The sequence below is a fragment of the Fukomys damarensis genome, unplaced genomic scaffold, assembly GCF_012274545.1.
Source record: "Fukomys damarensis isolate Sample0158 unplaced genomic scaffold, DMR_v1.0_HiC HiC_scaffold_35, whole genome shotgun sequence".
In the NCBI taxonomy this organism is placed as follows: Eukaryota; Metazoa; Chordata; class Mammalia; order Rodentia; family Bathyergidae; genus Fukomys; species Fukomys damarensis.
In genome coordinates, this window is record NW_022900947.1 from 32565662 (window position 1) to 32576453 (window position 10792).

The 10792-nt window shown below is 36.6% G+C and overlaps 1 protein-coding gene across 2 annotated transcripts in view; it reads left to right on the forward strand.

Annotated features, from left to right (window-relative positions):
- Nucleotides 1-10792, forward strand: part of Slc30a9 (solute carrier family 30 member 9) — a 73144-nt gene that overhangs the window by 20108 nt on the left and 42244 nt on the right. For both annotated transcript variants that reach the window (XM_010625159.3, XM_010625158.3), the window contains 3 exons: nt 1848-1947; nt 3788-3880; nt 4256-4338. In XM_010625159.3, the coding sequence (XP_010623461.1) occupies nt 1848-1947; nt 3788-3880; nt 4256-4338 (276 nt within the window). The remainder of the gene's footprint in view (nt 1-1847; nt 1948-3787; nt 3881-4255; nt 4339-10792) is intronic.

Below are 10792 nucleotides of genomic sequence, written 5' to 3' on the forward strand. Positions count from 1 at the left end.
CCCCTTCCCTTCTGCTAGGGATTGAACCTAGAGCCTTTGTACTCAGCTATCACCCCAGCACTTTTAAAATTTTGAGACAGAGTCTCACCAAGTCACTAAATTCCCCAGGTTAGGTTCAAACTTGTAACCCCTCTACCTCAGCCTCCCAGAATGCTGGGATGTCAAGTGTGTGCCACCCTGTCTAGCATGTCAGTCTTTATTTTTTATGAGCAAGTTTTGTGGTTTTTGTTTGTTTGTTTGTTTTATTTTGTTTATGTATTCCCAGGGTTGCTCTACCACTGACTTGTATCCTCAGCCCTCTTTTTATTTTGTGACAGAGTCTTGTGAAATTGGCTGGCCTGAAACTTAAGATCTTCCTGCCTCATCCTCCTGAATAGTTGGGATTATAGGCATGAACCAAGATACTTTTTTTTTTCCTAGTGTTAGGTATTAAACCTGGGCCTTGCACATCCTAGACAAGTGCTCTATCACTAGGCTATATTCCTAGACCCTTATGAATAGTTTCATACTTTAAAATAAGAAAATAATTTATTAGAAGGCAATATTTATTTATAACCTGTAAACTTCATGAAATTTTTGATGGATAAAGTTTGTTTACTTCAGTTTTATTACATTACATGAAATAGTCCAGTGGCTTTAAACTTTTTTTACTACATCCACAAAAAAATACTAGTTAATGAAAATATAGATTATTATATATAACTGAATAAAAAATTTTCACAAAAAATTTATCCTTAATTTTTTTGATTGCTTTCTCTTTTGACTTTTTAATAAAATGCTGGTTTTACCCCACCTTTGAAAAAAACTGAATTAGCCTGTAAGATTTTTAAAAATTATTTTGTTACTCTTTTTTAACAAGCAGCCCTAGGGCTAGAGGCCCAGGGAGGTGGAGGAGGGGAAATGAGGCTCCAGCTCCACCACCCCTCGCTCCTGCCACATTCCCCCTTATATATTTATAATCTATAAACAAGCCCCGGGGCTGAGGAGTGGAGACTCAGCATGTTGGGGACAACCCAGCCTCCTCATCCCCTCGAGACCTAAGCTCTTTGGGAAGGCCCCCAACAGGATGTGGGCCTGTCTGCTCCTAATCCTTAGATGCTCAGCCAGACATCCGGCGGGGAAGCCTGCTGGTAGAGGTCCATGTGCTGGGTGCGGAATACTCCATGGTAACCTCCTACAGGGGCCTTGAGGTGAGAACTGAGACTAGGGAAGGATTTTCCAGTTGGTGGGTACATGATGACCCAGATCCTTCAAGGTTGCTGCTTAGCTTTCTGTACTCCTGGAACTAGCCTGTAATTTTTTTTGTTTTGGTACCCGGGGTCAAACTTGGGACCTTGTGCTTACGAGGCAGGCGGCTGCACCACTGAGCTAAATTAAATCCCCGGCCCAAGCCTGTAATTTTTTATTGAAAATCTGTTTTCATTTAGACCCTAAACAATTTAAATTGTTTTAATGATTTAAAAAGTACTACTAACACAAGATGTTCATTAGACAAAAGTTGGTCAGTTTAGCATTATTTATAGGTGAGTTTATACAGATAAAAACTAGATGGCTGTAAATGAAATTCCACCCTGTTCTGTACTTGGCGGCTCCCCACCCTTCTCTCCCCTCCCCTCTTTTAGTCACACGGTCTCGTGATGTAGTTCCTAGCAATCCGTTCTCCTCCCTCAGCTTCCTAGTGCTGGGATTATAGGCAGTGCACCACCATTTTTTAAATGTCAGTTGATACATCGAGAGGAAAGATCAACTTCCTATGAATTCAGGTGTGAACTCAGTGTCAGCAAGTATTCATTTTCAGATATGAGTTTTGATGTGCATTCTTACATGTTTCTTGTGTTTTGCTTTAGTCAAAGCAGTTCTTAAGAAAAGGGAGTATGGATCAAAATACACTCAGAATAATTTCATCACTGGAGTCAGAGCAATAAATGAGTTCTGCCTCAAATCCAGGTATAGTACTTTTTAAAAAATGTAGTGATATGCCTTATTTAAATAATCAGTTCTTTTCTCTCCCTCCCTCTCTCTGTCTTTCTTTCTTTCTTGTTTTCTGTTTTTTTGTTCTTTTGGTACCAGGGATTGAACTCAGGTCCTTGTCCTTGTGCTTGCGAGGCAGGAGCCAGAACCACTGATCTAAATCCCCGGCCCTTTCTTGTTTTTTGAGAAAGGATCTCACTGTGTAGTTTAGGCTGGTCTTCACCTCACTTTGTGGCCCAGGCTGGCCTTGAACTTGTGGCGATCCTCCTGCCTCGGCCTCCTGAATGCTGCGATCACAGCACCATTGCCTTCTTTCCAAATTGGAGAAATGTTTTTATTCAATCAAAAATGTTAAAATCGTTAGCTTATTAAACTGAATTCTGTTCAAGCATGAACAATTTCAGTTTTTTTCAGCTTTTTACATCCACAAGGTAAATGTAAAAAAAAGCTATGTATCACAGAACTCTAAGGAGTTCTGCTTTTATAGTGGGATGTGGTACAGTTATCAGTAAGGTTATTTCTATATTTGACCTTATACATTTTGCAGTTGTTGATTTTTGGCTAGCAGAATTGAACACTTAGTTATATTTAATGATCATACTTATAATTGTGATTTCTGTTAAGTATAACTTAATATTACTTTTTTCTGGTATCTTTTGTTATTAATTTTCTCATAATCATAGAGATTTATTGTGATTGTATTTGTCACAGATTTAAAACTTTTCTTCATCCTTTCTGATCCATTTAAGAGAAACCATATAATCTATGTATCTATGTTTTTTTCCCTCTTCCCTTATAGTCCAAGAAGTAAATATTCCTATAGTTGCGTGACTGTTGTTACCATGTTATAGGCCAGGAAAAATAATGAAAGATGTTAATGATTTGACCCAACTCATGTAGTGAATCAGTGACATGGAAGGAATTAGAATACATATCTTTCAATATCTGGCCCAGCCTTTTTTAGTAGTATGTAATGGCTGTTGATTTGGCGGGGGCTGGTTTTTTAAAAAATCTAGATTTAATTTGTAGAACTTAATGTCATTCCATTGTCACTGAATTTTATTTATAGATCTTTCTCTTCATTCCTGTTAAAAATTCCTTTAGGAAGATACAAATACTTTAACAAGCAGTGACCTGGTAAATATATAAATCTTGTAGAATTTAGAGAAAAAAATTTAAATAGCACTTGATTGACATACAGCCTTTATGACTTGATATCCTTGAATGGATATTACCACTTAGTATTAATCTAGATATGAACAAATAACTTGTAAATTTTTTATTTAAATTCTTTGCTATGAAGATGATACTCCAATTTCTGGTGTTATTACTTGTCTTTTTTTCTTTTTCTTTTCTTTTTTTTTTTGGTTTCAGGAATCGAATTCAGGTCCTTGTGCTTTCAAGGCAGGTGGTACAACCTCAGAACTAAATCTCTGGCCCTCTTTTCTTTCATGTACTAAAGATAGTGGTATATGCCTGTAGCAGATAAAATATAACCACTGATGAGGGAGTTGAATGCCTACAGTATTACATTGTTGAGCGTCAAGAATAATTCTTGTGGCAGGAAGATTGCTGTGAGTTCAAAGCCAGCCTGGGCTACACAGTAAGACCTTGTTTTAAAAAATAATAATAATTCTTTTTTCACTGTCTCTATGCCATTTTAATATACAGAAATGCCATCTTTAAGCTGATCTTTAAAAGCTGTACAGGTATATTCTTTTAAAATAAAGATGAGTTGTTTATACCTGCCCTTAATAATTCTTTTAATTGATAAACTATATGCACTTTGAATAAATGCAGTGTGCTTTTTTTCCAGTGATCTAGAACAGCTTCGGAAAATCAGACGACGAAGTCCCCATGAAGATACTGAGTCCTTTACTGTATATTTGAGATCAGATGTGGAGGCAAAGTAAGAACATAATTCTTTTAGAGAAAAACTACAAGCCAAATTTGAGATTAATAAAAAGACATTAGAGACAGATTGAGAATTTTTAAATGACATATTTAAAAAACAATATTTTTGTATTTGCAAATTTTATTGGTACTAGTAACAAATTTATACACTAATTATACTAATTAAATATATGCTATAATTTATAAGAAAATTTTTACTCTTGTTTATATTTACTTTAGTGAAGTTCCTTAAGTGCTTTATATTTCTCTGTAAGAAAGACCTTATACTTTCTTATAGGATTCTGTTTAGTTATAGTAGATCATTTAGATTTAAATATAATTATCATAAAGTTATTAAAATTGTTAATCAGTGTTTCGTGTGTGTGCACAGATCTTTGGAAGTTTGGGGAAGCCCTGAAGCTCTTGCTAGAGAGAAAAAGCTACGTAAGGAGGCAGAAATAGAATACAGAGAACGTAAGTATGTTCAAGTTAAAAAGTAACTTTCAGGTAAGAACAGTGCCTGCAATAACTGCACATTGTGCTTGTGTGCCTCAGGGCTTTGGCCGTGTTGGTTTCAGCAACTACCAGTATCCATTTTAGGATTTAATTATTTTATAAAAGATAAGGTCTAGGTTTTTGATATTTTTCCTTTATAGCTTTTTGAATATGAGAGGAAGAGAAGCTATAGTTTGTAGTTTCTGTAATACAACTACCAAAACTTAAGATGTGATTTAAAGATTGTACTTGTTATAAAATAGAAGTAGCTAGTTTTCTTACAGTATGGGCTCTTAACTCAGCTACCACATTAATTCATTCATTCAGCAGATATTTCTCAAACACCCACTATGCCTTTTTTGTGGGGAGAGTACTGGGGATTGAACTCTGGTCCTTGTGCTTGTGAGGCAGACAGTGAAACCACTGAGCTAAATCCCCAGTCCCTCAAACACCCACTATGAGTAAGAAGCTATGCTTGGTGCTTGAGAGCTAGGTATAAATAAGACTGTCGGGAACCATCTAGCAGTAGTGACAAAATGACCTTAGAATTTCGAATTAGGGTAATATAAAGTATGCGTTAATTCTTTTGAAGGGCTGGGGATTTAGCTCAGCGGTTTGGTGGCCTGCCTCGCAAGCGCAAGGACCCGAATTTGATCCTGGTACCAAAAAAAAAAAATGATTCTTTGGAGTGTGTGTGTGTGTGTGTGTGTGTGTGTGTGTTTGGGGGGGATGGTACTGGGTATCAAACTCAGTTCCTTGTGCTTGTGAGGCAGGTGGTGAAACCACTGAGTTAAATCCCCATCCCTATATGCATATATTAATGACAAAAATGATACATACTTAGATTTTAAAAACATTACAGAAATACAAGCTTGGTCATGCACCTCTAATTCCAGCACTCTAAAAGGCTGAGGCAAGAGATCAGAAGTTAGAGCCCAACCTGAGCAACTTAGTGATTTAGCAAGACTCTGTCCCAAAGTTTTATTTTATTTTATATTATTACTATTATTATTATTTTTGTTACCGGGGATTAAACTCAGGACCTTGCGCTTACAAGGCAGGCAGCTGCACCACTGAGCTAAATCCTGGCCCTATTTTATTTTTTTATTCATTAAGTTTATTGGCACCTTTAAGGTACACAGTGTGGTGACATTCATCATTGGGAATTTTGCGAATTTGTACCTTTCCATGGCATATCTTGGTTCTTATTTTGTTCAAAATTAAAAAATAAGAGCTGGAGGTGTAGCTCAATCAAAGGCTATGAGTTCAATCCCCAGTAGTATTTTTACTTATTTTTTTGTTTTGTTTTGTTTTTTGAGATGGGGTCTCACTATGTAGTTGAGACTAACCTGGAACTCACCTTGTAGCCCAGGCTGTTCTCAAACTCACAGTGATCCTCCTGCCTCAGCCTCTGGAGTGCTGGGATTACAGGCGTGCGCCACCACGCCTGGCTCCCACCTGTCATTCTTAATAGTCCTCTTAGTTGCCTTGCAGTTGAAAGTCTAAGGTGTTTTGTATAGCTTTATTTCTGGCAAAGAAAGTGAGTGACCTGCTGCTGCTGCTTAATTTTCTTGAAAAATTGAAAACTCTTACATGTGTTCCAGCCAGACCGCTTAGGATTAATAATGAATATATTTGATATTTTTGTGGCCTAGAATTTATAATCCTTCCTTATCTATGTATTAAATAAGTGTAGATTTCCTTACAAAATCCAAGTCCTTTATTTTTAATTTATTTCTTTTTTCTTTTTTAAAAATTGATTTTATTGGTACATTTAAAGTATACAATATAATGACATTCATCATTGGAAATTTGCACCGTTACATAATCCATCTTGGTTCTTATATTTTCCCCATTCCCCTGCCCTCCCTACAACCTCTCCATCCCTCCCTGTTTACAGAGACTTTGTTGCCATTTTTTCATTTTCTCATATTCCATTCCCTCCTTTCCTTTTCCCCTACCCTACCCATTTCCTCTTCTCCCTTGCCCCTTTCTTCCTATCTCACATTATCTATCACACCTTTTAGTCCTTATTTACACTTTCAGTTTTCATACTAGAGAAACTATTCCATACTTACACATGTGTATCCTATTTATTTCACTTAAGAGTATTGCCTCAATGTGCATCCATTTAGCTTTAAATGTCTCTAATTTTTCACTTTTTATGGCTGAGTAGTACTCCATTTTATTTAAACATTTTTCATTATCCAGTTGACAGGCAGTGGGCTGCTTCCAAGTTTTAGCTATTACAAACTGTGCTGCTATGAACATGGCTGCAGATATATCACTGTGGTATGATTCTTTTAATTCTTTGGGGAAGATACCCAGCAGAAGATAGCTGGATCTAATGGGACTTCTAATCCTAATTTTTTGAGATATCTCCATACTGATTTCCACAGTGGTTGCACCAGTCCACACTCCTACCTGTAGTGGAGCAGGGTTCCTCTTTCCCCACAACGCTGCCAGCATTTATTATTGGTTGATTTCACAATAGCAGCCATTCTTTCTGGGGTGAGGTGGAATCTCAGTGTTGTTCTCATTTGCATCACCCAAATGACCAGTGATGGTGAACCTTTTTTCATATGTTTATTTGCTACTTTGACTTTGAGAAATGCCTGTTCATTTCATATGCTCACTTTTGGATTGGGTCTTTAAATTTGGGAGGTCTGATTTGTTTTTAAGTTCTTTATATATTCTAGGTAGTAGACCTTTGTCTGAGGAACAGCTGGTGAAAATTTTTTCCCGTATTGTGTTTGTCTTTTCACACTGTTGGTAGTTTCTCTTGCTGTGCAGAAGCTTTTCAATAAGAGATCCCACTTGTTGATTGATTGTGCTACTTCGTGTGCAACTGAGGTTTTCTTCATAAAATCTTTTCCTACACACTAATGTCTTCAAGAGTTATACCTAAACTCTCTCCCAGTCAGTTTAGTGTTTCAGTTTTAATATTTAGATTTTAATCTGTTTCAATTTTAGTTTAGTGCATGGTGGGAGATATAGGTCTAGTTTTAATCTTTGGCAAGTTGAAACCCAGTTTTTCCAACACCATTTATTAAAGAGGCCATCATTCCACCAGTGAGGGTGTTTGGCTCCTTTGTCAAAGACGAGGTGGATGAGTGTGTGTGGAGTTGTTTTGCATCTTCTAATCTGTTCTACTGGTCCTCAGGTCTGTTTCTTTGCCACTACCATGCTGTTTTTATCACGGTAGCTTTGTAGTATAGTTTCACGTTGGGGATTGTGATACCCTCTCCCTTGTCTTTATAGCCTAGAATTGCTTTTGATATTCTAGATCTCTTCTTCCAAATGAATTTTTGGATTGTTTTCTCAAGGTCTGTGAAGTATTCTGCTGGAATTTCAATTGGGATTGCATTGAATCTGTATAGCAGATTTGAAAGAAGACCATTTTCACTACATTGGTTCTTCCTACCTGGGAAGGAGCAAGTGATGCCTTTCCATTTTCTGCAATCTCTTTTTTCAAAGTGCTATAGTTTTCAGAGTAGAGGTCTTTGATTTGTTAGGTTGATTCCTAGGTATTTCAATTTTTGGATACTACTGTGAAAGGAATTCTTTACCTCATTTCTCAGTGAGTCTGGTTTTTGTGTACAGGAGGGCTATTGAATTTTCTGTGTTAACCTTGTATCCAGCTACTTTACTGAATTTGGTTAAGTCTAGAAGACTTTTGGTGGAGTTCTTGGGGTCTTCTGTATAGAGTATCATGTCACCTGCAAATAATGACAGTTTGACTTCTTCATTTGTTTGTTTATTTGTTTGTTTTGGTACCGGGGATTGAACTTGGGTCCTTGCGCTTGCAAGGTAGGCCACCGAACCGCTGAGCTAAATCTCCAGCCCATTGACTTCTTCATTTCTTACCTCTTTCCTATTATTTTATTCTCTTGTGTAATTGCTGTGGCTAATGGTTCCAAAACTGTATTGAACAAGAATGGTGACAGTGGAAATCCTTGTCTTGTTCCTGATTTTAGTGTGAAGGATTTCAGTTTTTGATCACTCAGTATGATATTGGCTGTTGGTTTTTCATAGATGGCTTTTATCAGATTGAGGTAAAGACCATCTGTTCCAATTTTTGTATGGTTTTTATCATAAATGCATTTTGGATTTTGTTTAATGCTTCTTCTGCATCTATTGAGGTTGTCATATAGTTTTTGTCCTTGACTCTCTTAATATAGTGTATTACATTTATTGATTTGCATATATTGAACCATTCCTGCATCCCTGGGTTGAATCCCACTTGGTCAGGGTGTGATCTTCATGATGATCTTCTATATTCTATTTGCCAGTATCTTATGAAGGATTTTTGTATTTATGTTCATTAGCGAGATTGGCCCATAGTTCTCTTTTTCATTTGGGACTTTCTCTGCTTTGAGGATATGCTTGCTTCCAGGAATGAATTTGGGAGTATTGCTTCCCTTTCAATTTCATTGAAGAGTTTAAACAGTAGTGACAGTAGTTCCTCTCTAAATGTCTTGTAGAATTCAGCAGTGAAGCCATCAGGGTTCAGGCTTTTCTTAGTTGGTAAGTTTTTAACTACATTTTCAATTTCATGCATCAATATCAATCAGATATTGGGTTGTTTAGAATTTTTAGGTCATCTTCGTTCAACTTGGATAATTCATACATATCAAGGAATCTGTCCATTCCTTTTATATTTTCCATCTTATTGGCAAATAGGTTCTCAAAGTAGTTATTGATGGTCCTCTAGATTTCGCTGGGTCTGTTTTAATTTCACCCTTTTCATTCCTAATTGCATGGATTTGAATCTTTGGGGTTTTATTTGTTTGTTTGTTTGTTTGTTTTTTTTTTGGTACTGGGGATTGAACTTTGGACCTTGAGCTTTTGAAACAGGCAGGTGAACCTCTGAGCTAAATCCCTGGCCCTTCTTTCCTTTTTCTGATAAGGTTGGCTAAGGCTTTGTTGATTTTGTTTATACTTTTGAAGAACAAACTTTTGGCTTCCTTGATTTTTTTGTATCATTTGCTTAGTCTCCATTGCATTGATTTCTGCTCTGATCTTTATACTTTAGTCCCTTGTATGAGCTTTGGGTTTGTCCTGCTCTTCTTTTTCTAGAAGCATGAGGTTCATCATCAAGTTGTTTATTAGAGCTTGCTCTGTTTTCCTAATATGAATATTCACTGCTATGAATTTCCCTCGTAAGACTGCTTTCATTGTGTCTCATAAATTCCATTATGTTGTATTGTCATTGTCATTTCATAGCAGAAACTGTATGATTTCTTCTTTAATGTCCTCTGTGACCCATTGGTTATTCAGAGGTGTGTTGTTCAATTTCCATGTGTTTATGAAATTCTTGTGGCTTCTTTTCCTATTGATCTCCAACGTCAGGGCACTGTGGTCTGATAATATACACGGGATCAATTTAATTTCTTTGCTCTTACTTAAACATGTTCTGTGGGTGAGTATGTGGTCTGTTTTCGAGAATGACCCATGCTTATTTGATTTTTCATTTGTATTAGTATTTGTTTTGTATAGTTGGGCACACTTGTCTGTGGTGCATATATAATTATGGTTGTCATCTCTTTTTCTTGGATTGTTCCCTTTACAAGGATATAGTGTCCTTTGTCTTTCTCAATCTTTTGGTTTGAGATCTACTTGATCTGTAAAGAGAATAACTCCTCCTTCTTTTTCAGGTTCCTGTCATATGGAGTATTGTCTTCCACCCTTTAACTTTCAGTCTGAGTTTCTTTTTCTTTTCTTTTTTTTTTTGAATTGTGTTTCTTATATGCAGCATATTGTTGGATCTTGTTTCTTGACCCATTCTGCCATTCTGTTTCTTTTGATTGGTGAATTGAGACTAGTAACATTGATGGCTGTAACTGATATGTATTGACTTATTCTTGTCTTGACCTTTTCTTTTTGTTAGATTCTCCTGCTTTGTGTTTAATTTCTTATTGTGCCTGATGGATTTATTCTGCTGGGCTTCCTGAGGTTGTAATCCTTGTTTTCTTTTCCTAGGATATTGTTTACAATTTTTTTGAGTGCTGGTTTGGTATTCCTGAAGTTTCTCAGGTGCTCTTTTTATGAAACTATCGCAGGCACTTACTGATGCTATGGAGTAAGCGCCCAAGTCCTTTAAATAGTGTTTATTTTGAAAAGTATGTGGGAATTGGTGAGTCCTAGTTTTAATGAGTTTTGGCTCTGAGAAGGAGCAGTTATTGACTATACACAGATATGCTACAGAGGGCAGCACTTACAGTCACAAAAGTGAAATAGTTTTAATTGATGAAGTAAAACAAAAAAGTTAGTGTACCCTATCATCAAAATGATACAGAGCAGCATAGCTGCAGGCAGATCCCAGCCAGGGCCCCATCCTGACCCAGAGGTATTTAGCTCAGTGGCGCCGCACCTGTCTCATAAGCACAAGGTCCTGAGTTCAATCCCTAAAAAAAAAAAAAAAAAAAAAAAA